Source organism: Coregonus clupeaformis, chromosome 1 (assembly GCF_020615455.1).
Source record: "Coregonus clupeaformis isolate EN_2021a chromosome 1, ASM2061545v1, whole genome shotgun sequence".
NCBI lineage: Eukaryota > Metazoa > Chordata > Actinopteri > Salmoniformes > Salmonidae > Coregonus > Coregonus clupeaformis.
The window spans coordinates 69,133,521-69,161,245 of NC_059192.1; the positions used below are offsets into that span (position 1 = coordinate 69,133,521).

Genomic DNA, 27,725 nt, shown 5'->3' on the forward strand with positions numbered 1-27,725 from the left:
TTAATGAGGTAGTCACCTGGAATGCATTTCAATTAACAGGTGTGCCTTCTTAAAAGTTAATTTGCTGTCATCAAGGCAAAGGGTGGCTATTTGAAGAATCTCAAATATAAAATATATTTTGATTTGTTTAACCTCTTAAGGATCGGAACCTTTTTTTCAATTTTCGCCTGAAATGACATACCCAAATCTAACTGCCTGTAGCTCAGGACCTGAAGCAAGGATATGCATATTCGTGATACCATTTCAAAGGAAACACTTTGAAGTTTGTGGAAATGTGAAATTAATGTAGGAGAATATAACACATTAGATCTGGTAAAAGATAATACAAACAGAAAAACATGTGTTTTCTATTTTGTATCAAGTCTGCCCAAATGTGCCGAATTGGTCAATTGATACATTTTCAAGTACATAACTATATAGAACATACAATAATGATATGGTAATACAAAATGTACGTTTACACACTCCCAGGAATGTCATATATGATGGATCATTAACTTATACACTAACTTTCACACATCTAGATGGCCAGGCGGGGTGGGTGTGGAGCCAGAGACAAGAGGGGTTCAAACTGTAGAACCCAGTTCCTACATTTGAATATAAAAATGGATTTTATCAATCAAAACTATGCTACATTTTATCTCTGGGACCCTTAGGATGAAAAATCAGAGCAAGATTACTGAATGTAAGTACATTATTTACCTTCAGAGGTGAATGTATCAAACCAGTTGTCGTGATAAGTCTTTTGTTGTTGTGCACTCTCCTCAAACAATAGCATGGTATTTTTTCACTGTAAGAGCTACTGTGTATTGGCCAGTGCAGTTAGATTAACAATACTTTAAGCTTTCTGCCCAAATAAGACATGTCTATCTCCTGGAAAGTTTGCTGTTACTTACAACACTCATGCTAATCACATTAGCGCACGTTAGCTCAACCGTCCGGTATACGGGACACCGATCCCGTAGAGGTTAACACATGATTCCATATGTGTTTTTTCATAGTTTTGATGTCTTCACTATTATTCTACAATGTAGAAAATAATACAAATAAAGAAAAACCATTGAATGAAACTTTTGACCGGTAGTGTGTATATATATATGTTAAATATAAAATAAAGTGCATGTTTTCTGGAGAACAAAGGAGAGTTGAACAAAAATAATAATCTGAATGCACAGAACGTCACTGTGGGCCATGCAATATTAATGTATAAGTCACTCTGTGCCTTGCCCTGCATTAATGAGAGAAATTACACTTTCTGTCTCCTGCCAATCCTTTGAACTTTGGTACAAAAGGTGTGAGAGTAACTCTGAGACACTGGTTCAGGTGTTCATTGGTGAGCATGGTGCGGTATTTGTTTTTAATAAAGTTAATTGTGGAAAAGGCTGATTCACAGCTGTATGTGGAGCCAAACATGGTCAGGATAAATAGTGCCAGTTTCTTGAACAGGGACATCATCTGCAGGCACCATCTTTCCCCAGAAAGTGACAGGGTCACAATCACCAGCCTGCTCCTTCAAAGCTACATTTTCTTGCAGCTCAATCACCTCCATTTGCATTGATGCAACATGTACCCATGAAGATCTGTTTTGCTTCTTCTGACAACTTTGTCACATTTGTGAGCAAGAAGGAGTTCTGGATGAGCAGCAGCAGTTCTCTTCCAACAGTGAAGTTATCAAAGCGATCCTTGAAGTTATCCATCAGCTTCTGAATGAAATCCACATGGTTGGGAACATCTTTGTTTCCCTGTGTTTGCACCAGAAGATTGGGGATGTGGACAAGTTCTCCCTGGAGATCATTTTTGAAAACTTCAAATTTCTTCTGGAAAGCCCAGGCTGCTGTTATCATATCACACACTGTGTTGTCCCATCCCTGCAGCTTAACATTCATTAGATTAAGGTCTGATGTAATGTCTGTCAAAAATGCAACCGTTTCCATCTTCTCCTCATCTTCCAAAAACTCAGAAAACTGAGTTACCTTGTCACTCTTTTGCTCTGATAAGAAAGCTTTGATTTCCTCCTGAATGGCCCAAAAGCGTTCCAAAACCCTGCCGTTGCTGAGCCCTCTGACATTGTTGTGTAGTAGTAAGTCATCAACACTGGCATTGGCCTCTGTCAGAATGCCTCGTAACAGGCGGTGTTGTAGGGATGATGTTGCTCACAAAAAGTTGATCAGTTTCATCATCGTTGCCATGACCTCAATACTCTTTTCCCAGACTGGCGCACAGGACAGATTGGTGGATGATGCAGTGATATATGATGTCAGGTCAGGGTGGTCCTCTTTCAAATGTGCAACCAGTCCCCTCCCTCTTCCTATCATGGCTGGAGCTCCATCTGTGGTGATGGAGACCACTGACTTCAGATCTATCCCCCTTTTTGTCAGCATCCCTGTGATGGCCTCATGGATATCCTCTCCCCGTGTGTGTGCTTCTAGATTTGTTAAGCCGAACCGCTCCTCACAGAATTCCTTCTTTGTTTCATTATAAAATCTGACAAACACCAGAAGCTGGGCATTATCAGTATTATCTGTTGATTCATCCACAGCTAATGAAATGCATGGTGCATTCTGAATGGCCTCATCAAGTTGTGAAGTTAAATCTTCAGCTAATATTTCAGTTGTCCTCATTGCTGTGGAATCTGACAGTGGGATCTGTTTGATCTTTTCCCTGAGCTCATCTTTTTGTTTACCTTCAAGCAAGGTGTCAGCAACTTCACACAAGCATTATTTTACCATCTCAGCATCTGAAAATGTTTTTTTGTGTTTTCCCAAAACCCAAGCTATCCTCAGTGAACACTCCATTGCATGTTGTTGGGCTGTCAGGGAATTGGTAAGGACTTTGGTGGACCTCTCATATTGGGATTTGAGTTGGTTAATCTTGTTTGTTCTCACCTCCGTGTTCAGGGGATACGTCTGATCGAATTTATTATGCCTGGTGTCATAATGGCGCATAACATTGGCACTTTTCACGAGAGCTACGGACTCACTGCATATCAGGCACATTGGTTTTGTGCTAGTTGCGGGGAGAATAAATACTGTTCCGTCCACTCGTCTTTGAATATACCGTTTTCAGAGTCAACTTTTTTTTTTTTGAACAAGCCATTTTAACAAATACTGGTAACTAAGCTCCTATCTGTGATATTTACAGTTGAACCGCGGTCAAATCTTTCTGTTTCTTTCTGCCTGCTTGTCCCAAGTTTCCGCTGAGGATATTTGGATGAATGTGATTGGGTAAGATGCTGCGTCTTGTATTTGTATAAAACCACGCGATTGGGTTAGATGGCACTAGTAGAGGCGGGCGTTTCTTCGAGAGAGAGAGTGAGAAAGAGGGGTTGCTGAGTTAAAGAGGCCGATGCGCCAGGTAGATTTTTAAAAAGCTGTGTAAAAATAATGTATTGACTTTTATATGACAAAATGCGATGTTGTCCGGTCCGGATTGACCCTTCTCCGGGTCCGGACTCGTACCGCGATCCGCCAGTTGAGTTTGGCTGCCCTATACACTTCCTGATGAACTCAGTCACGGTGTCCGTGTATACGTCAATGTTATTCTCAGAGGCAACCTGGAACATATCCCAGTCCGACATGACCTTTGAATCTTATCTGACCTTTGAATCTTGGTCCACTGACCTTTCTTTGGAGGGCATAAAAAATGCTGGCCCTTGGTCTCGCTGTCCCACCTCTTCGGCCACACATCTATCATAATGGCTCTAATCTTACATTTGGCCTCACCTACCTCTCCCGGTCTAACTGTCTGAACTAACTTGACTGTGTATCAGGGTTCCTTTTTACAGTTGGTCTAGTGTCTGTAGCTTAAACTGTTAAAGAGCAAAGTATTCAGACCCCTTCCCTTTTTCCAAATTGTGTTATGTTACAGCCTTATTCTAAAATTGATTAAATAAAAAAATGTCCTCATCAATTTACACACAATACCCCATAATAACAAAGCGAAAGCTTTCACGACTGGCTCGCTTGGGGAGAAAGCGGGCCTCTAATTAGGGTATTTATCTGTCAAGGTATTAGGGCTGTGTAAGCAGCAGCAGCTAGCGGTAGCCAGAACCAGGTTCCCTCTCGCCACCGACTAAAGGAAGGATTAAGATTTGATTCACTCCTGCTATTGTTTCCCCAGCGGCGCAGATGTGTTCTAAGTAATCACCCCCCAACGACTAGCGACGTGGAGCATGGCCTCCTCATATTCTCCATGGTTACTCGAGGTCCCACATGATGACACAAATGCCTCCCAAGGGTGCCTTGAGATGCCAGAGAAAAGGGTGGGGGGCTTTGCTTTATGACTGTGTGCTTTTTCCAGACCTATCTAAGTGATGCCAGAGGAACAGATGTGTATCAGTGCTTAATGACATCATCTGTGCAGACAATGACAGTAGAGCGATTAAAGGAGATAAATGTTGGGTTGTTGTGGTGGGAAATCGGATGGTAAGCGTGAATCAGCAATACTGAACTGGCAGCATCAATAAGAGACCCTTCCAGCCTGCCAAAGGTTTTTGCCACCGCAATGGTAAAGAATTAGTCTCAAATGTCACAACCATCCCTTACGATTGCTAATGGCAGAGCTAAAAACTGCAATCATGTCTACCCCTATCACTACCATTTCTCCCTCTTTCATCGCATTCAGATTAATGGCATTCTCTGGAGACCATTTTAAACTAAATGGGAGCACCACTGGCAGCTAATACTGACTCATTCAGTTTGCCTACCTGTATATCCAGTGTGTTTTAATCGTTTGTCCATTTTACATTTTGGTCACACTTTACATTAAGGTACCCTTTATAAAGGGTACCTTATTGTAAATTGTAACATACTTTTCGTTTTCTGGGAAACAAACGTACATTATGGGACTATGACTAGTATGACATTGACACGCTGTCAGGGAGTTTTACTTCTCCCTTATTTTTTGACTGTGGCCACCAAATAATCTGTCACCAGGACCTGCGAGCCACATTCTATTTAAAAACCCAGACCACCTCTGTCAGTTAAGCAATTGAGTGTGAGGGTTTCATTTCATTTTAATTGTAATTATATTATATTACAGTGGCGTGAAAAGGGGGAGGAGGGGGGCCGCGTCAGGATGAAGGGAACACGAGTGCTCCTCTTTATCTATCGCCCCAGCTCTGGGATTGTGGAAAAATGCTTTAATGCATGGAGAAAGGCACACACGTATTTAGCAGATGTTATTGCGGGTGTAGCAAAATGCTTGTGCTTCTAGCTGTCTATGTGCGTGTGTCTGTCTTTACTGACAGTCTTGTGAACAGAAGAGCTGGGGATAACTAAGTAGAATATTGAAACAAACATAAGGTTGGGGTCAGAGTGGTGGTGAGAAAACAATTATCACAATCGCCTGGGCTGAAAAACCAATACCAAGGCCTGTACGGAGCAAATTACAATCACATAACAATCCATGACATTGTCAACTATCAACCTGCCTTGAAGTGTACACCTCCCCCTTCTCCCCACCATTGACAGGTTATGCTTACTCAGCTACTCTTTGTTTACTAGTACCTACAACATAGGTACTAGTACTAGTAGGAACGTTTTCTTATTGTCTGGACTTGGAACATGAAAGGCATTTTAGGTCGGTCTCAATTCTACTATTTATTTCTATGTCTTGGGTTATGACTGTGTTTCATATAACGCTATTCAATAAAGCTGTATTGTCTTCCCACTCTTTCTCTCCCCCTCTCCTTCTCCCTCTTCCCATCTCCCTCTCTCTCTCTCTCTCTCTATGTACATTGCTCTCCTTCACTTTTTCTTCATCTATTCCCCCTCTCTGTGTCCATCCCCCTCCCCCTCTCTCGCTGTGTCCATCTCTTTCTCTCTCCCTCTCTTATGTACTGTGTCCTTGGATGGAGCAGCGGGTGAACTGGGCATCGAGTTCATGGGTAAGTAAACTTTTCATTTGTGCAGTAAATCTCTCTTTATTTTCTCTCAACCTTTCATAAAATACCTCGCACAAAAAACACAATCGAGCAAAACCCTCTATGCTCACCTTGGAAAAGATTAACGTGCTCCGGTCACCATGGATGCATACATGTATTCTATCTGCATGGAAGCTAGTATTGTCTGCAAGCGTGATGTAAGGGCCGATATGGCAATCGAAAGAAGGATCTCTGCAGTGTGCTTGACTGGTTACATTTGTGTGTGTGTGTGTGTGTGTGTGTGTGTGTGTGTGTGTGTATGTGTGTGTGTGTGTAGACCTACATTGTGTATTTTTGTGTGTGTTTGTAAATGCATTGTCCTATGTTGCGTGTGTGTTTGCACATGTTATCCTGTGTGTGAGTGCAAATATACACTACATTGCCAAATGTATGTGGACACATGCTTGTCAAACATCTCATTCCAAAATCATGGGCATTAATATGGAGTTGGTCCCCCCATTGCTGCTATAGCAGCCTCCACTCTTCTGGGAAGGCTTTCCAATAGATGTTGGAACATTGCTGCGGGGATTTGCTTCCATTCAGCCACAAGAGCATTAGTGAGGTTGGGCACTGATGTTAGACGGTTAGGCCTGGCTCGCAGTCGGCGTTCCAATTCATCCCAAAGGTGTTCGATGTAGTTGAGGTAAAGGCTCTGTGCGGGCCAGTCAAGTTTCCGTATGGACCTCGCTTTGTGCACGGGGGCATTATCATGCTGAAACAGGAAAGGGGCTTCCCCAAACTGTTGCCACAAAGTTGGAAGCACTGAATCGTCTAGAATGTCATTGTATGCTGTTGCGTTAAGATTTCCCTTCACTGGAACTAAGGGGCCTAGCCCGAAGCATGAAAAACAGCCGCAGACAATTATTCCTCCTCCACCAAACTTTACAGTTGGCACTATGCATTAGGGCAGGTAGCCTTCTCCTGACATCCGCCAAACCCAGATTTGTCTGTCAGACTGCCAGATGGTGAAGCGTGATTCATCACACCAGAGAACGCGTTTTCACTGCTCCAGAGTCCAATGGCGGCAAGCTTTACACCACTCCAGCTGACGCTTGGCATTGCGCGTGGTGATCTTAGACTTGTGTGCGGCTGCTCGGCCATGGAAACCCATTTCATGAAACTCTCGACGAACAGTTATTGTGCTGACATTGCTTCCAGAGAAAGTTTGGAACTCAGTAGTGAGTGTTGCAACCGAAGAAGACAATTTTTACGCGCTATGCGCTTCAGCACTCGGTGGTCCCGTTCTTTGAGTTTGTGTGGCCTACCACTTCGCGGCTGAGCCGTTGTTGCTCCTAGACGTTTCCACTTCACAATAACAGCACTTACAGTTGACCGGGGCAACTCTAGCAGGGCAGAGATTTGACGAACTGACTTGTTGGAAAGCTGGCATCCTATGACGGTGCCACGTTGAAAGTCTCTGAGCTCTTCAGTAAGGCCGTTCTACTGCCAATGTTTGTCTATGGAGATTGCATGGCTGTGTGCGCGATTTTATACACCTGTCAGCAACGGGTGTGGCTGAAATAGCCGAATCCACTAATTTGAAGGGTTGTCCACATACTTTTGTATATATAGTGTATGTATTTATTCATATTTGTGGATGTGTCTTTAAGATGGCATTTACCGCTACATCCCTGGAGTGTATTCCTCGCTTCACACTGTGTTCTTATTTAAATGGTTGGAAATGTCCTATGGGCATGTACACCATATTTAATGCCTTCAAGCTATACCCTAAATCCCAAACCAATGCCTATCACATACCCCTACTGCATATAGGCACTTGAGTAGATGTGAGAGGAGTGGATAGGTGTAAGCAATTTAGTGGTAGCTCCATTTTGCCTCTTGTCACAATATTGCATATGAAACATATGTGCTATCGAATTGCTAGCTTTTTGGTAGCGTAGTTGGCTAAGCCGTTGTCAAGAGGGCAGTCAAGTGTGTTTGCAAGGCAGAGGTCCCGGGTTCTAGTCTCAATATAAGCTGGTGTGGTAGGAAGTGGTAGGCCCACAGTACGACTATGCAAGCACAGTGACATCCGTCACGCACCTATCCAATCCTCTCACATCTACATTGGTGCCTCATGGAAAGGGGTTGATTTGGGATTCACACACAGTAACAATGGCGTTCATTAGCAATACAGTCGACAATATGTTGTTTTGGGGCATCTGAAAGAAATATACACTCTTTGGTCCGGTTTACCGGACACATAATCTTCAATGAACATGCTTTTCAGTTCAGGACTACACTTAGGCCGGGATTTATTTTCCGAGGCGCGTTATAGAGCAGTGCACTGGACAGCTGACAATGCGCCTTTTAAAGGCATTTTCTCCTTTAAAAGTAAAGTTCAATTTGTTGCTCTATGAAGCGGCTTGGATTGAATCCCGGCCTAGGCTTAATCTGTGTCCAGGAAACCAACCCTTTGAGTCCCATCTACTGGATTGTCACGTCAACGGTGTGTGAACTCTGTCATGAATATCCCTATCTCGACTTGGATGAGTTTCATCCATCCCACCTGCCCTTTCCCACATGCAATGACTAGTGAACACATCCAACGTGTTACTGCACATTTTTCCATTAACTCCGGCTTCACACGCTGGGTTTACTTCACACACTTCCACTTAAAAAATTTATAAAAGTGAGAGGGTAGAGATGGAGACAGAGGAAAGTGAAGCAAGACAGCGAGGCAGATACATCTCTCTTCAGTTCAGTGATTTTAATCTGGGTGGTAAATGAGTTAAGTCTCAGTCACTACACAAACTGTACAGTGAGGGAAAAAAAGTATTTGATCCCCTGCTGATTTTGTAAGTTTGCCCACTGACAAAGAAATGATCAGTCTATAATTTTAATGGTTGATTTATTTGAACAGTGAGAGACAGAATAACAACAAAACAATCCAGAAAAACGCATGTCAAAAATGTTATAAATTGATTTGCATTTTAATGAGGGAAATAACCCCCTCTCAATCAGAAAGATTTCTGGCTCCCAGTTGTCTTTTATACAGGTAACGAGCTGAGATTAGGAGCACACTCTTAAAGGGAGTGCTCCTAATCACAGTTTGTTACCTGTATAAAAGACACCTATCCACAGAAGCAATCAATCAATCAGATTCCAAACTCTCCACTATGGCCAAGACCAAAGAGCTCTCCAAGGATGTCAGGGACAAGATTGTAGACCTACACAAGGCTGGAATGGGCTACAAGACCATCGCCAAGCAGCTTGGTGAGAAGGTGACAACAGTTGGTGCGATTATTTGCAAATGGAAGAAACACAAAAGAACTGTCAATCTCCCTCGGCCTGGGGCTCCATGCAAGATCTCACCTCGTGGAGTTGCAATGATCATGAGAACGGTGAGGAATCAGCCCCAGAACTACACGGGAGGATCTTGTCAATGATCTCAAGGCAGCTGGGACCATAGTCACCAAGAAAACAATTGGTAACACACTATGCCGTGAAGGACTGAAATCCTGCAGCGCCCGCAAGGTCCCCCTGCTCAAGAAAGCACATATACAGGCCCGTCTGAAGTTTGCCAATGAACATCTGAATGATTCAGAGGAGAACTGGGTGAAAATGTTGTGGTCAGATGAGACCAAAATCGAGCTCTTTGGCATCAACTCAACTCGCCGTGTTTGGAAGAGGAATGCTGCCTATGACCCCAAGAACACCAACCCCACCGTCAAACATGGAGGTGGAAACATTATGCTTTGGGGGTGTTTTTCTGCTAAGGGGACAGGACAACTTCACCGCATCAAATGGACGATGGACGGCGCCATGTACTGTCAAATCTTGGGTGAGAACCTCCTTCCCTCAGCCAGGGCATTGAAAATGGGTCGTGGATGGGTATTCCAGCATGACAATGACCCAAAACACACGGCCAAGGCAACAAAGGAGTGGCTCAAGATGAAGCACATGAAGGTCCTGGAGTGGCCTAGCCAGTCTCCAGACCTTAATCCCATAGAAAATCTGTTGAGGGAGCTGAAGGTTCGAGTTGCCAAACGTCAGCCTCGAAACCTTAATGACTTGGAGAAGATCTGCAAAGAGGAGTGGGACAAAATCCCTCCTGAGATGTGTGCAAACCTGGTGGCCAACTACAAGAAACGTCTGACCTCTGTGATTGCCAACAAGGGTTTTGCCACCAAGTACTAAGTCATGTTTTGCAGAGGGGTCAAATACTTATTTCCCTCATTAAAATGCAAATCAATTTATAACATTTTTTGTTGTTATTCTGTCTCTCACTGTTCAAATAAACCTACCATTCAAATTATAGACTGATCATGTCTTTGTCAGTGGGCAAACGTACAAAATCAGCAGGGGATCAAATACTTTTTTCCCTCACTGTAGTGCTTGAGAGAAAGAAGTGAGGATCGGTGAAGAAGAGAGAGATCGATATCAGAGAGGATTTGATGGAGAAGTCTCTGTGGAGCTCTGAGGAATCGGAACGCATGAGAAAATTTCACCTTTATAATAAAGCATTGCATGCATATCATCACATTTGCGTAGTGGCGTAGAACAGCAGAGTAGAGGTGCTAACAGAAGTTGCACACATGGGGAACATTTTAGTAGCCTAGCCAACTGGGCACAGACTTCAGTTCAATGTCTAGTTTTGATTTACATTTGGTTGAGTTGTCAACTAATGTGAATTCATTGTGAAATGTAACAAAAAATTCACCATGTCATTGGATTTAGGTTAAAAGTTGGGTGAAAAAAAAGACAAAATGCCCTTAAATTGATGACTTTTTGCAAATCCAATGAGTGTTCCACGTTGATTCAAATCAAATCAAATGTATTGGCCACATGCGCCGAATACAACAGGTGCAGACATTACAGTGAAATGCTTACTTACATCCCTTAACCAACAGTGCATTTATTTTTAATAAAAAAGTAAAATAAAACAACAACAAAAACGTGTTGAGAAAAAAAAAGGAAAAAAAAAAGAGCAGAAGTAAAATAAAATAACAGTAGGGAGGCTATATATACAGGGGGGTACCGGTGCAGAGTCAATGTGCGGGGGCACCGGCTAGTTGACGTAGTTGAAGTAATATGTACCTGTGGGTAGAGTTAAAGTGACTATGCATAAAGAATTAACAGAGTAGCAGCAGTGTAAAAAGATGGGGTGGGAGGGCAGTGCAAATAGTCCGGGTAGCCATGATTAGCTGTTCAGGAGTCTTATGGCTTGGGGGTAGAAGCTGTTGAGAAGTCTTTTGGACCTAGACTTGGCACTCCGGTACCGCTTGCCGTGCGGTAGCAGAGAGAACAGTCTATCACTAGGGTGGCTGGAGTCTTTGACAATTTTGAGGGCCTTCCTCTGACATCGCCTGGTAAACAGGACTGCACTACTACGCCTGTTAATCCAAGATGGCGTAGTAGTGCAGTCCTGTTTTTGTCGTGTGTCTGTAAATAGCCTGTAAATACCCTGTTTTTTTTTGTATTTTTCGTACATATTTCCCTATCAGACTTTTCATCCTTCTACAATATATACTTTCCTGCAACCCGCCTCACTCAATGTGGAACGGATTATATTATTGACTTACCTTTTATCTAGAATCTCCAGTTGAAACTAGCTAGCCAGCTAACTAGCTACTTGCTATTAGCCACAGTTAGCGGTATTTCACCCAGAACATTGGATTTTCTGCGGGAATAATTTAATCACTGGACATTAATCACCGGATCGCAACTAGCTAGCCGCAACCGAATGGATGTTGCTGTCTGGCTAATTCACCACTGCCCCCGATGCAAGCACCAGTTAGCTTCGAGCTAGCCTAGAGCCAGGCTCATATCTACCTCTAGGTCTACCGGACGGGAGTAGCCAGCTAACTAGCTACTTGCTATCAGCTACCGTTAGCGGTTTTTCACCATTGTCCGTGGCCTGCACCACCCACCAGCCAGCTCTAGTCTGGACTATTATTCGGCCAGTTTTCACTGTCTGCACAGCGCGTTATCGACCCAGAACATATCAGTTTTTCTGCCGGAATCACTGAATCACTGGACCTTTAACTCCGGATTCATCGCTACCAGCTAGCTGCAACAAAATGGACGTTGTGGTCTGGCTAATCATCCTGAGCTAGGCCCATCTCCCGGCTATCTACCTCACGTCAACCGGACGGGACCACCTAGTGTTGACAGGGAGCCCCGCCCGATCCTACACGACTGGTCTGCCGACGAAATCGTCTGATGTGATTACAACAGGCTTCCCGTTACCACGTCGACCACGAAGATTCCATCTGCTAGCCCCGGCCCGCTAGCACACGCTAGCCGTGGCCTCTTGCTCGCTAGTGCTTTAGCAGCCCCCGAACTATCCTATTGCTGTTCACAGGACCTTATGATAACTCAGCTATACAGCTGATGCCTGCTGGACTGTTCCTTTTTACGGTACCGCATCCTGTTTATGTTTAGCCTCAGCCCAAACTGTGTCGTCATTACCAGCTGTTGTCTTAGCTCTCTCAAATTACACCATGATTGCTTTATGCCTCTCTCCCATCTCAATATGGTTAGCTTATTGTTGTTTCGGTTATTTCTAATTGTACTATTTCACTGTAGAAACCTGCCTTAGATAACTCCTTTGTCCCACCCCCCATAAACGCGGAGACGGACTCAATTGGTGCCTCCAGTGATGCTATCTCTTTCATTGTTACCCAACGCTTAGGTTTACCTCCACTTTACTCATATCCTTCCATATCGTTGTCTGTACATAATGCCCTGAATCTTTTCTACAACGCCCGGAAATCTGCCCCCTTTATTCTATGTACCCAACGCACTAGAAGACCAGTTCTTAAAGCCTTTAGCCGTATCCTTATTCTAGTCCTCCTCTGTTCCTCCGGTGATGTAGAGGCTAACCCAGGCCCTGCAGCCCTCAGTATCACTCCTACTCCCCAGGCGCTATCATTTGCTGACTTCTGTAATCGCAAAAGCCTTGGTTTCCTGCATGTAAATATCAGAAGTCTACTTCCTAAGTTTAAGTTATTCACTGCGTTAGCACACTCCGCCAACCCTGATGTTCTAGCAGTGTCTGAATCCTGGCTTAGGAAGGCCACCAAAAATTCGGAAATTTCCATCCCCAACTATAACATTTTCCGTCTAGATAGAACTGCCAAAGGGGGTGGAGTTGCAATCTACTGTAGAGATAGCCTGCAGAGCTCTATCATACTATCCAGGTCTGTGCCCAAACAGTTTGAGCTTCTACTTCTAAAAATCCACCTTTCCAGAAATAAGTCTCTCACTGTTGCTGCTTGCTACAGACCCCCCTCAGCCCCCCAGCTGTGCCCTGGACACCATATGTGAATTGATTTCCCCCATTTATCCTCAGAGTTCGTACTGCTTGGTGACCTAAATTGGGATATGCTTAATACCCGGCCATCCTACAATCCAAACTAGATGCCCTCAATCTCACGCAAATTATCAACGAACCTACCAGGTACAACCCTAAATCCATAACCATGGGTACCCTCATAGATATCATCCTGACTAACTTACCCTCTAAATACACCTCCGCTGTCTTCAACCAGGATCTCAGCGTTCACTGCCTTATTGCCTGCGTCCGTAACGGGTCCGCGGTCAAACGACCAGCCCTCATCACTGTCAAACGCTCCCTAAAACACTTTAGCGAGCAGGCCTTCCTAATTGACCTGGCCCAGGTATCCTGGATTGATATAGATCTCATTCCGTCAGTAGAGGATGCCTGGTTGTTCTTTAAAAGTAATTTCCTCTCAATCTTAAATAAACATGCCCCATTCAAAAAATACAGAACTAAGAACAGATATAGCCCCTGGTTCTCCTCAGTTTTGACTGCCCTTGACCAGCACAAAAACATCCTGTGGCGTACTGCATTAGCATCAAATAGCCCCCGCGATATGCAACTTTTCAGGGAAGTTAGGAACCAATATACACAAGCAGTCAGGAAAGGCTAACTTTTTCAAACAGAAATTTGCATCCTGTAGCACTAACTCCAAAAAGTTTTGGGACACTGTAAAGTCCATGGAGAATAAGAGCACTTCCTCCCAGCTGCCCACTGCACTGAGGCTAGGAAACACTATCACCACCGATAAATCTACAATAATCGAGAATTTCAACAAGCATTTTGCTACGGCTGGCCATGCTTTCCAACTGGCTACCACTACCCGGCCACCAACTCTGCACCCTCCGCTGCAACTTGCCCATGACCCCCCGCTTCTCCTTCACACAAATTCAGACAGCTGATGTTCTGAAAGAGCTGCAAAATCTGGACCCCTACAAATCAGCTGGGCTAGACAATCTGGACCCTTTCTTTCTAAAAACTAGCCGCCGAAATTGTCGCAACCCCTATTACTAGTCTGTTCAACCTCTCTTTCGTAACGTCTGAGATCCCCAGAGATTGGAAAGCTGCCGCGGTCATCCCCTCTTCAAAGGGGTGACACTCAGATCCAAACTGTTACAGACCTATATCCATCCTGCCCTGCCTTTCGAAAGTATTTGAAAGCCAAGTTAACAAACAGATCACCGACCATTTTCGAATCCCACCGTACCTTCTCCGCTATGCAATCCGGTTTCCGAGCTGGTCATGGGTGCACTTCAGCCACACTCAAGGTCCTAAACGATATTATAACCGCGATCGATAATAGACAGTACTGTGCAGCCGTCTTCATCGACCTGGCCAAGGCTTTCGACTCTGTCAACCACCGCATTCTTATTGGCAGACTAAATAGCCTTGGTTTCTCAAATGACTGCCTCGCCTGGTTCACCAACTACTTCTCAGATAGAGTTCAGTGTGTCAAATCGGAGGGCCTGTTGTCTGGACCTATGGCAGTCTCTATGGGGGTGCCACAGGGTTCAATTCTTGGGCCGACTCTTTTCTCCGTGTATATCAATGATGTCGCTCTTGCTGCTGGTGACTCTCAGATCCACCTCTACGCAGACGACACAATTTTGTATACATCTGGCCCTTCATTGGACACTGTGTTAACAAACCTCCAAACGAGCTTCAATGCCATACAACACTCCTTCAGTAGCCTCCAACTGCTCTTAAACACTAGTAAAACTAAATGCATGCTCTTCAATCGAACGCTGCTGGCACCTGCCCACCCGACTAGAATCACCACTCTCGACGGGTCTGACCTAGAGTATGTGGACAACTACAAATACCTAGGTGTCTGGTTAGACTGTAAACTCTCCTTCCAGACTCACATTAAGAATCTCCAATCCAAAGTTAAATCTAGAATCGGCTTCCTATTTCGCAACAAAGCCTCCTTCACTCATGCTGCCAAACATGCCCTCGTAAAACTGACTATCCTACCGATCCTTGACTTCGCGATGTCATTTACAAAATAGCCTCCAACACTCTACTCAGCAAATTGGATGTAGTCTATCACAGTGCCATCCGTTTTGTCTCCAAAGCCCCATACACTACCCACCACTGTGACCTGTACGCTCTTGTTGGCTGGTCCTCACTACATGTTCGTCGTCAAACCCACTGGCTCCAGGCCATCTATAAATCACTGCTAGGCAAATCCCCGCCTTATCTTAGCTCATTGGTCACCATAGCAGCACCCACCCGTAGTCTGCGCTCCAGCAGGTATATCTCACTGGTCATTCCCAAAGCCAACACCTCCTTTGGCGCCATTCCTTCCAGTTCTCTGCTGCCAATGACTGGAACGAATTGCAAAAATCTCTGAAGCTGGAGACTCTTATCTCCCTCACTAACTTTAAGCATCAGTTGTCAGAGCACCTTACCGATCACTGCACCTGTACACAGCCCATCTGAAATTAGCCCACCCAACTACCTCATCCCTATATTGTTATTTATTTTGCTATTTTGCACCACAGTATCTCTATTTACACATAATCTCTTGCACATCTAGCATTCCAGTGTTAATACTAATTGTAATTATTTTGCACTATAGCCTATTTATGGCCTTACCTCCATAACTTGCTACATTTGCACACACTGTATATATATTTTCTGTTGTATTTTTTGACTTTATGTTTTTTTACCACATATGTAACTCTGTGTTGTTGTTTTTATCGCACTACTATGCTTTATCTTGGCCAGGTCGCAGTTGTAAATGAGAACTTGTTCTCAACTGGCTTACCTGGTTAAATAAAGGTGAAATATAATTTTTTTTTAAATAAAAAAAAATAGAGGTCCTGGATGCCTTGCGGTCGGAGGCCAAGCAGTTGCCATACCAGGCGGTGATGCAACCAGTCAGGATGCTCTCGATGGTGCAGCTGTAGAGTTTTTTGAGGATCTGAGGACCCATGTCAAATCTTTTCAGTCTCCTGAGGGTGGAATAGGCTTTGTCGTGCCCTCTTCACGACTGTCTTGGTGTGTTTGGACCATGATAGTTCGTTGGTGATGTGGACACCAAGGAACTTGAAGCTCTCAACCTGTTCCACTACAGTTCAGTCGATGAGAACGGGCCTTTTTTTTCCTGTAGTCCACAATTATCTCCTTTATCTTGGTCACGTTGAGGGAGAGGTTGTTATCCTGGCACCACACGGCCAGGTCTCTGACCTCCTCCCTATAGGCTGTCTCATCGTTGTCGGTGATCAGGCCTACCACTGTTGTGTCGTCGGCAAACTTAATGATGGTGTTGGAGTCGTGCCTGGCCATGCAGTCATGGGTGAACAGAGGGTACAGGAGGGGACTGAGCACGCACCCCTGAGGGGCCCCCGTGTTGAGGATCAGTGTGGCAGATGTGTTGTTACCTACCCTTACCACCTGGGGGCGGCCCGATGTGAGCCATGACCAGCCTTTCAAAGCACTTCATGGCTACAGACGTCAGTGCTACGGGTTGGTAGTCATTTAGGCAGGTTATCTTAATGTCCTTGGGCACGGGGACTATGGTGGTCTGCTTGAAACATGTTGGTATTACAGACTCAGTCAGGGACATGTTGAAAATGTCAGTGAAGACACTTGCCAGTTGGTCAGCACATGCTTGGAGTACACGTCCTGGTAATCCGTCTGGCCCTGCGGCCTTGTGAATGTTGACCTGCTTAAAAGTCTTACTCACATCGGCTACGGAGAGCGTGATCACATAGTCATCCGGAACAGCTGGTGCTCTCATGCATGCTTCAGTGTTGCTTGCCTCGAAGCGAGCATAGAAGTGGTTTAGCTCGCCTCGAAGTCTTGTGTCACTGGGCAGCTCGCGGCTGTGCTTCCCTTTGTAGTCTGTAATAGTTTTCAAGCCCTGCCACATCCGACGAGTGTCAGAGCCGGTGTAGTACGATTCAATCTTAGATCTGTATTGACTCTTTGCCTGTTTGATGGTTCGTCGGAGGGCATAGCAGGATTTCTTATAAGCGTCCGGGTTAGAGTGCCGCTCCTTGAAAGCGGCAGCTCTACCCTTTAGCTCAGTGCGGATGTTTCCTGTAATCCATGGCTTCTGGTTGGGGTATGTACGTACGGTCATTGTGGGGACGACATCATCGATGCACTTATTGATGAAGCCAGTGACTGATGTGGTGTACTCCTCAATGCTATCGGAAGAATCCCGGAACATGTTCCAGTCTGTGCTAGCAAAACAGTCCTGTAGCTTAGCATCTGCGTCATCTGACCACTTTTTTATTAACCGAGTCACTGGTGCTTCCTGCTTTAGTTTTTGCTTGTAAGCAGGAATCAGGATGTTAGAGTTATGGTCAGATTTGCCAAATGGAGGGCGAGGGAGAGCTTTGTATGCGTCTCTGTGTGTGGAGTAAAGGTGGTCTAGAGTTTTTTTTCCCTCTGGTTGCACATTTAACATGCTGGTAGAAATTAGGTAGAACGGATTTTAGTTTCCCTGCATTAAAGTCCCCGGCCACTAGGAGCACTGCCTCTGGATGAGCGTTTTCCTGTTTAGTTATGGCCTTATACACCTCATTCAGTGCAATCTTAATGCCAGCATTGGTTTGTGGTGTTAAATAGACAGCTATGAAAAATATAGATGAAAACTCTCTTGGTAAATAGTGTGGTCTACAGCTTATCATAAGATAGTGTACCTCAGGCGAGCAAAACCTCGAGACTTCCTTAGTATTTGATTTTGTGCACCAGCTGTTGTTTACAAATATACACAGACCGCCACCCCTTGTCTTACCGGAGTCAGCCGTTCTATCCTGCCGATGTAGCGTATAGCCCGCTAGCTGTATGTTGTTCATGTCGTCGTTCAGCCAAGACTCGTGAAACATAAGATATTACAGTTTTTAATGTCCCGTTGGTAGGATAACCATAATCTTAGGTCATCCAATTTATTCTCAAATGATTGAAGATTGGCTAATAGGATTGATGGGAGAGGCAGTTTACTCGCTCGCCGTCGGATCTTTACAAGGCACCCCGACCTACGTCCACGATATCTCTGTCTCTTTCTCATGCGAATGACAGGGATTTGGGCCTTGTCGGGTGTCTGTAGGATATCCTTCGCGGCCGCCTCGTTGAAGGAAAAATCTTCGTCCAATACGAGGTGAGTAATCGCTGTCCTGATATCCAGAAGCTCTTTTTGGTTATAAGAGACGATGGCAGAAACATTATGTACAAAATAAATTACAAATAACGCGGAAAAACACACATAATAGTACAATTGGTTAGAGGGCTGTAAAACGGCAGCCATCTTCTCCGGCGCCATTCTTTGCCAGATCGTCATCACATTGATTTTTTTGGTTGAAATGATGTGGAAACGCTGTTGTTTCAACCAGTTTTTGCCCAGGGGGAGGGTCCAGATTTAGTTTGCCTTTTATAAACGTATTTCATACAATTCTAACTCATTTTACATGACTGGAGACTTTGACAGAATCTTTTTTAATACAGCACAAATGATCGAAATGACAGGCTACTTTGACACTGACAAACATGAGAATTTGAGATCAATTAAAAACGACCTAATCTTGAATCCTTCAACAGCCTAGGCCTAGGTGTGTGGAGACACAAATATTGTACAATATGAGGAGGAAATTATAATCCTAAAAAAGCTTTCCAGTTTCACTGACTCACCCAATGACGCACAGCTCACTCGCCTACGATGGCCGATGCGCTCGTGCCAAAAGCCTATCTCTCTTGTTTTACTTTGTAAAACAATGTTCGCTCAATAGGCCTATTTGGAAGTTAATCAAATATTTTGGTAGCTTGTGCAGACAGATTATTCTTCTCGTTTCAGCAGGAGCCATTTGCTTTCCAACCTTCCTGCGATTGTATTTGATATATTGCGTGTGGTAGGCTATTCTGAATTATTTAATTTATATCTGAACAGAGCTATAATTCTATAACTTTGGCAAATGTGTTTCATTTTATCAGGGGTGCTGCAGCACCTCCAGCACCCTTCCCGGAGCTATGATTCTATAAGGAAATAAATGATGAAGTGTTGCTGCACATAAGCTATCAGCCAACCAGACTGAATAGTGATGATGATGTAAATCAAGTGTTATCAAGTGTTAATCAAATGTTATGCTGCTGTGGCAGTCCTGTTGATATTTAAATACTCGACCGGTGACCGCATCTTGCCATGCATGTTTGGATACCGGGCGCACGCAATCTCCGAACAGGGCAGATGAAAAAAGGCACAGCATGTGAGGTCCGTACAGGTCAGTACAGGTCAGACCAATGGACAGGGTAGGGTAGCGGTGGGTGGGTGGTGGCGAGCTTGATGATGTCACAACGACTTCGGGGCAGTGGGTTCAGAATAACTACAAAAACGGTATACAAAAATTAATTATACCACGACCCAAAAGGGCCCTTGGCGAGTGGGAGGGCAAAGGGGCAGGTGCTCGGGCACAGGTAGACCCCTCTCTGTGCACGTGCCTGATGCTGGGTGACCAGCATGGCCAAGCTGGAAATTGGGTGGTCATGTTGATAGACCAGCTTTGTCAAGCTGGTTGAGCTGGAAGGTTGACAATGTAACCTGGCTAAGCTGGTTAAGTGACCAGCTAAACTGGCAATGAGATGATCATGCTGGTAGACCAGCTTGATCAAGACCTAAAGCAGGGCTGTTCAATTCCTGTCCTAGAGGGCTGAAACACTTCTGTTTTTTGTTATCCAATTCGCCATAAATCTCCAGCATTGTTTTTTTTTTTTTTTATCATAACCTGTCATTTATACAAATATTTGTTTTTATTCAATGTTTATTTGTGGAGCAAATGGCATCCAAGTGAGAAAGCTTATGTGACCATTATCTTTATTAAATGCAGTGCATGTGACAGAGTCTTCCCCATCTTCCCTCAGCACTATGTTCTCACATTATTTACCGGGTTAGCTTCAGTTGCTGGCATGTTAGCTTAAGTTGCATCTAAAACGATTAATAATGGGGTTAGGTAGTTGAAACATAATACACTGCTCAAAAAAATAAAGGGAACACTTAAACAACACAATATAACTCCAAGTCAATCACACTTCTGTGAAATCAAACTGTCCACTTAGGAAACAACACTGATTGACAATAAATGTCACATGCTGTTGTGCAAATGGAATAGACAACAGGTGGAAATTATAGGCAATTAGCAAGACACCCCCAATAAAGGACTGGTTTTGCAGGTGGTGACCACAGACCACTTCTCAGTTCCTATGCTTCCTGGCTGATGTTTTGGTCACTTTTGAATGCTGGCGGTGCTTACACTCTAGTGGTAGCATGAGACGGTGTCTACAACCCACACAAGTGGCTCAGGTAGTGCAGCTCATCCAGAATGGCACATCAATGCGAGCTGTGGCAAGAAGGTTTGCTGTGTCTGTCAATGTAGTGTCCAGAGCATGGAGGCGCTACCAGGAGACAGGCCAGTAAATCAAGAGACGTGGAGGAGGCCGTAGGAGGGCAACAACCCAGCAGCAGGACTGCTACCTCCGCCTTTGTGCAAGGAGGAGCAGGAGGAGCACTGCCAGAGCCCTGCAAAATGACCTCCAGCAGGCCACAAATGTGCATGTGTCTGCTCAAACGGTCAGAAACAGACTCCATGAGGGTGGTATGAGGGCCCGACGTCCACAGGTGGGGGTTGTGCTTACAGCCCAACACCGTGCAGGACGTTTGGCATTTGCCAGAGAACACCAAGATTGTCAAATTCTCCACTGGCGCCCTGTGCTCTTCACAGATGAAAGCAGGTTCACACTGAGCACGTGACAGACGTGACAGAGTCTGGAGATGCCGTGGAGAACGTTCTGCTGCCTGCAACATCCTCCAGCATGACCAGTTTGGCGGTGGGTCAGTCATGGTGTGGGGTGGCATTTCTTTGGGGGGCCGCACAGCCCTCCATGTGCTCGCCAGAGGTAGCCTGACTGCCATTAGGTACCGAGATGAGATCCTCAGACCCCTTGTGAGACCATATGCTGGTGCGGTTGGCCCTGGGTTCCTCCTAATGCAAGACAATGCTAGACCTCATGTGGCTGGAGTGTGTCAGCAGTTCCTGCAAGAGGAAGGCATTGATGCTATGGACTGGCCCGCCCGTTCCCCAGACCTGAATCCAATTGAGCACATCTGGGACATCATGTCTCGCTCCATTGATGCTTTAGTCCAGGTCTTGGGGGAGATCCCTCAGGAGACCATCCGCCACCTCATCAGGAGCATGCCCAGGCGTTGTAGGGAGGTCATACAGGCACGTGGAGGCCACACACACTACTGAGCCTCATTTTGACTTGTTTTAAGGACATTACATCAAAGTTGGATCAGCCTGTAGTGTGGTTTTCCACTTTAATTTTGAGGGTGACTCCAAATCCAGACCTCCATGGGTTGATACATTTGATTTCCATTGATAATTTTTGTGTGATTTTGTTGTCAGTACATTCAACTATGTAAATAAAAAAGTATTTAATAAGATTATTTCATTCATTCAGATCTAGGATGTGTTATTTTAGTATTCCCTTAATTTTTTTGAACAGTGTACATTAATTGTTTAAGGTAAGGTTAAGGCTGAGGGATCATAGGGCTGAGGGAACATACACATGATCTCCATATGACCACATCACAACGTACAATGCATTTCCTCTTCACCAGGAACAAATCGCTTTTACAAAATAATACCAATTCGATCAACTGTAGTAGAAAAATAGATTATAAACAACAAAGGGAAAAAAGCATGTTACAAAATCCCTACACATAATATTTAATTTCCACACAAAGAATTCACATAATTTCACAAAAACATACAATAGATATGTTATTTTTATTTAGAAGACTTAAGTTAAGTGTGCACTGCGGGCATCTACAACGCAACATACTACAAAATCACTACATTATTTAGCCTAAGCATAAATGTTTTATGTCACAAAATTGCCATTTGATTACCACAGAAATGTTAATTATCTATAAATAAGCTTCCTTGAAACTAGGCAGATTTCAATTGACCCAGGTTTATTCTACAAAAGCAATGTCGCAAATAAAATCATTGCGACTTTTGCAGGCTACCTGAAACAAAACCAACTCAGTAGCCTTGTGGTTAGTGTCCGGCCTGAGATTGGAAGGTTGGGAGTTCGATCCCCAGCGAGTCATACCAAAGACTGTAAAAATGGGACCCAATGCGTCTCTGCTTGACACTCAGCATAAGGATATAGATTGGTGGTAAGGCCCTGCGATAGACTAGCGTCCTATCCGGGGGTGTGCTTGTACATCAAGCTTCATCACGATACACAAACAGGAGATAGGCTCCTGCTCCTATGAGCCATTATGGCTTGCACAGGATAGGTGGGCAGTGCATACAGGCTGTCGCCACTTTAATAATGTGCAATTTATAATGGAAACACTTCAACCACTTCATTTTTATTAAGCATTCTATATTTTTGCGACATTTTTTGTTGTTTGTCACTACGTCCAGCTGTTTTTATCGACACAAGACAGTTCAATCGAAACACACCGTGGCAGACAATTGTTGCATCTACATTCTATGCAAACTTTCTAAATCTCGACAAAAAAAAACACTGGACAAGTTAATGTAAACCTAGCTACTGACAGTGAGCATAACAGCTTGTTAATCCCTTTCATACAGTGGGGGGAAAAAGTATTTAGTCAGCCACCAATTGTGCAAGTTCTCCCACTTAAAAAGATGAGAGAGGCTTGTAATTTTCATCATAGGTACACGTCAACTATGACAGACAAAATGAGAAAAAAATTCCAGAAAATCACATTGTAGGATTTTTATGAATTTATTTGCAATTTATGGTGGAAAATAAGTATTTGGTCAATAACAAAAGTTTCTCAATACTTTGTTATATACCCTTTGTTGGCAATGACACAGGTCAAACGTTTTCTGTAAGTCTTCACAAGGTTTTCACACACTGTTGCTGGTATTTTGGCCCATTCCTCCATGCAGATGTTTTGGGGCTGTCGCTGTGCAACACGGACTTTCAACTCCCTCCAAAGATTTTCTATGGGGTTGAGATCTGGAGACTGGCTAGGCCACTCCAGGACTTTGAAATGCTTCTTACGAAGCCACTCCTTCGTTGCCCGGGCGGTGTGTTTGGGATCATTGTCATGCTGAAAGACCCAGCCACGTTTCATCTTCAATGCCCTTGCTGATGGAAGGAGGTTTTCACTCAAAATCTCACGATACATGGCCCCATTCATTCTTTCCTTTACACGGATCAGTCGTCCTGGTCCCTTTGCAGAAAAACAGCCCCAAAGCATGATGTTTCCACCCCCATGCTTCACAGTAGGTATGGTGTTCTTTGGATGCAACTCAGCATTCTTTGTCCTCCAAACACGACGAGTGGAGTTTTTACCAAAAAGCTCTATTTTGGTTTCATCTGACCATATGACATTCTCCCAATCCTCTTCTGGATCATCCAAATGCACTCTAGCAAACTTCAGACGGGCCTGGACATGTACTGGCTTAAGCAGGGGGACACGTCATGCACTGCAGGATTTGAGTCCCTGGCAGCGTAGTGTGTTACTGATGGTAGGCTTTGTTACTTTGGTCCCAGCTCTCTGCAGGTCATTCACTAGGTCCCCCCGTGTGGTTCTGGGATTTTTTCTCACCGTTCTTGTGATCATTTTGAACCCACGGGGTGAGATCTTGCGTGGAGCCCCAGATCGAGGGAGATTATCAGTGGTCTTGTATGTCTTCCATTTCCTAATAATTGCTCCCACAGTTGATTTCTTCAAACCAAGCTGCTTACCTATTGCAGATTCAGTCTTCCCAGCCTGGTGCAGGTCTACAATTTTGTTTCTGGTGTCCTTTGACAGCTCTTTGGTCTTGGCCATAGTGGAGTTTGGAGTGTGACTGTTTGAGGTTGTGGACAGGTGTCTTTTATACTGATAACAAGTTCAAACAGGTGCCATTAATACAGGTAACGAGTGGAGGACAGAGGAGCCTCTTAAAGAAGAAGTTACAGGTCTGTGAGAGCCAGAAATCTTGCTTGTTTGTAGGTGACCAAATACTTATTTTCCACCATAATTTGCAAATAAATTCATTAAAAATCCTACAATGTGATTTTCTGGATTTTTTTCTTCTCAATTTGTCTGTCATAGTTGACGTGTACCTATAATGAAAATTACAGGCCTCTCTCATCTTTTTAAGTGGGAGAACTTGCACAATTGGTGGCTGACTAAATACTTTTCTCCCCCACTGTATACAGTAGGTTTGGGAAGTCACACAAATCTTATTGGCAGATTTCACAACCATACATTACTGGTATAATTTATCGACCGTAATCAGTCAGATTGGAGATCAATTAATATCTGTAACATACAGAATATGGGACACAAACCCATAACCCTGTGGTAGTGGGAAGCAATATTCCTTCCAAAAAAATTCAGCACTGAGCAAATTTCAGGTCTGCTGAGCGCAAACTTGAAAGTTGTGAAAATGCTGTGCAACTTCCAGCGCGCGTTTAACGTGAACACTGAGGTAGTACCCACTTTAAATGACAGTTTTAACAGTGGCCACTGTAGCTATTTTATCATTATGTAGGGCTAATAGAGTGGCCTACCATCAAAAACAATGGAGAAAATGCATCCCATAACATTTAAACATGGAAATAGCTACAGCCTACAGTAGCAGCCAATGTGTGGTGTTCAATGTAGGCCTATATTCCATGAGACCTTTGGGAAAAAAAAACATGCAGGGCTTGACATGAACCTGTTTATCCACTTGTCCTTCAGACAAGGATGTGACTGAAAATGTTGTGTTTTCTGATGCAAGAAACCACTTTACAAAATAAAATGCATTATTATTCCCAACCATTATTACAGAAAATCTGACAAATTATGCTACCCTCTGCCTACTTAGTTTATTGAAGCCTGTCTAAAACTACAACACTGCCCCTTTTAAGACAAAAAAAAAAGCTATTCAAGTGTCACGGTCGTCGACAGATGAAGCGGACCAAGGCGCAGCGTGATAAGCGTACATACTTTATTCAGTACTTACACGAACAAAACAATAAACCAAACGATACGTGAAGTCCTAGGTTACAACACAAACCTTTCGGAACAAGATCCCACAAAACTAACATGCCAAAAGGCGGCCTAAGTATGGTCCCCAATCAGAGACAACGAGCTACAGCTGTCTCTGATTGGGAACCACCCTGGCCAACATAGATATAAACGATCTAGAACGAAACACATAGAAAACTAAACAATGAAAATCCACACCCTGGCTCAACATTTAAGTCCCCAGAGCCAGGGCGTGACATCAAGTCTAGAAATGTATAAGTTTTGTGCTCATGTAGAAAGCAATCAAATCAAATCAAATCAAATTGTATTTGTCACATACACGTGTTTAGCAGATGTTATTGCGGGTGTAGTGAAATGCTTGTGCTTCTAGCTCCGACAGTGCAGTAATATCTAACAAGTAATATCTAACAATTTCACAACATATACCCAATACACACCAATCTAGTAAGGAATGGAATTTAAGAATATATACATGGACAAGCAATGACAGAGCGGCATGGACTAAGATACAGTAGAATATTATAGAATAGAATACAGTATATACATATGAGATGAGTAGTGCAAGATATGTAAACATTCTTAAAGTGGCCAGTGATTTCAATAGGCAGCAGCAGCCTCTAATGTGCTAGTGATGACTATTTAACAGTATGATGGCCTTGAGATAGAAGCTGTTTTTCATTCTCTCGGTCCCAGCTTTAATGCACCTGTACTGACCTCACCTTCTCGATGATAGCGGGGTGAACAGGCAGTGGCTCGGGTGGTTGATGTCCTTGATGATCTTTTTGGCCTTCCTGTGACATCGGGTGCTGTAGGTGTCTTGGAGGACGGGTAATTTGCCCCCGGTAATGCGTTCGGCAGACCGCACCACCCTCTGGAGAGCCCTGCGGTTGCGGGCGGTGCAGTTGCCGTACCAGGCAATGATACAGCCCGACAGGATACTCTCAATTGTGCATCTGTAAAAGTTTGTGAGGGTTTTAGGTGCCAAGCCAAATTTCTTCACCACACTGTCTGCATGGATGGACCTTTTCAGTTTGTCAGTGATTTGTACGCCAAGGAACTTGAAGCTTTCCACCCTTCCACTGCGGTCCCATCGATGTGGATAGGGGGGTGCACCATCTGCTGTTTCCTGAAATCCACGATCATCTCCTTTGTTTTGTTTTGTTTTGTTGAGTTAGAGGTTATTTTCCTGGCACCACACTTCCAGATCCCTCACCTCCTCCCTGTAGGCGGTCTCGTCATTCTTGGTAATCAAGCCTACTACTATTGTGTTGTCTGCAAACTTGATGATTGAGTTGGAGGTGTGCTTGGCCACGCAGTCATGGGTGAACAAGGAGTACAGGAGGGGGCTGAGCACGCACCCTTGTGGGACCCCAGTGTTGAGGATCAGTGAAGTGGAGATGTTGTTTCCTACCTTCACCACATGGGGGCGGCCCGTCAGGAAGTCCAGGACCCAGTTGCACAGCGCGGGGTTCAGACCCAGGGCCTCGAGCTTAATGATGAGCTTGGAAGGTACAATCACTCCCCTATTGCTGACTACAAATGATCTATAACTGAGCTAATAACTCACTAACTAGCAAAGGATATGAACAAAATGTGCAGACGTGACTACATGCAGCTCTCGCTTTGATCTCTAAACAAGCGCATCTACTCACGACCGTTCATGCTGTAAACACAGTCCAGTTCAAAGTAAATGGCACAGATCCATCCATATATCTGACTCGTTTCAGGAAACTAGGCGTATGTCACGGGTCACTACTTCACAGGAGAGCCATTTGAACGTAAACTTATTTTTAAAATCAAAATGCGTTTTTTGGCAGAATTGCCTTCTGGAACATATGAACTTTCATGTGCCTTAACAACAAACGTGTATGCCATCTGTAAATACGAATACATTTGTTAAATTACGAGCCTAGTTGGTTAAGCCACAGAAAAAGACAGCAACCTTCCCACTAGCCATGATTGGCTGAGATAATGAGTGGGCTGGACATGCCGAGAGAGGAGTTCGGATTGGTCTGCCATGTAGCGCGCTTCTGTCTATAACAAAGGGCTGCTCAGTATGTGTAGATAATCCTTTCTAACGTGTCTTTTTAAAAATATATCATGAATAACTGCAAAAGTGTTGCTCTCCACTTTCTGGAGGACAGAGTTTTAAAATCAGTGGAATGCCTGGTGGAAGCAAAGTATGATAGCTAAGGATATGGACAAAAGTCTGTCATTTGAGTGCAAATATGCGGAGGGAGTCGAAAAGAGAACACACAGAAGGCTGTTATATAAAACACCTGTCTCCAGATTACATCTTCAAACTAAGGGCAACCATGGCATCCGTGACAGATAGGTAGAAGCGTTCATCCATGTATATGTGTAAGAGAGTCTAGCTAGCTACATTTTCTGATACAAGTTAGGGATTACTGTTAGCTAGCTAGCGAACGTTAGCTTGCTGGCTCGCTAGCCAACGTTACGTGTATGATCAGTTTAATAATGTTATTTGTATCTCGGAGCCATTT

The 27,725-nt window shown here is 44.1% G+C and overlaps 1 protein-coding gene across 1 annotated transcript in view; it reads left to right on the forward strand.

Annotated features, from left to right (window-relative positions):
• The window catches only part of LOC121554626 (pro-neuregulin-3, membrane-bound isoform-like), a 402,909-nt gene that overhangs the window by 354,498 nt on the left and 20,686 nt on the right, over nucleotides 1-27,725 (forward strand). Inside the window, exon 4 of the mRNA XM_041868619.2 lies at nucleotides 5,861-5,887. Within this exon, the coding sequence (XP_041724553.2) occupies nucleotides 5,861-5,887 (27 nt within the window). The remainder of the gene's footprint in view (nucleotides 1-5,860; nucleotides 5,888-27,725) is intronic.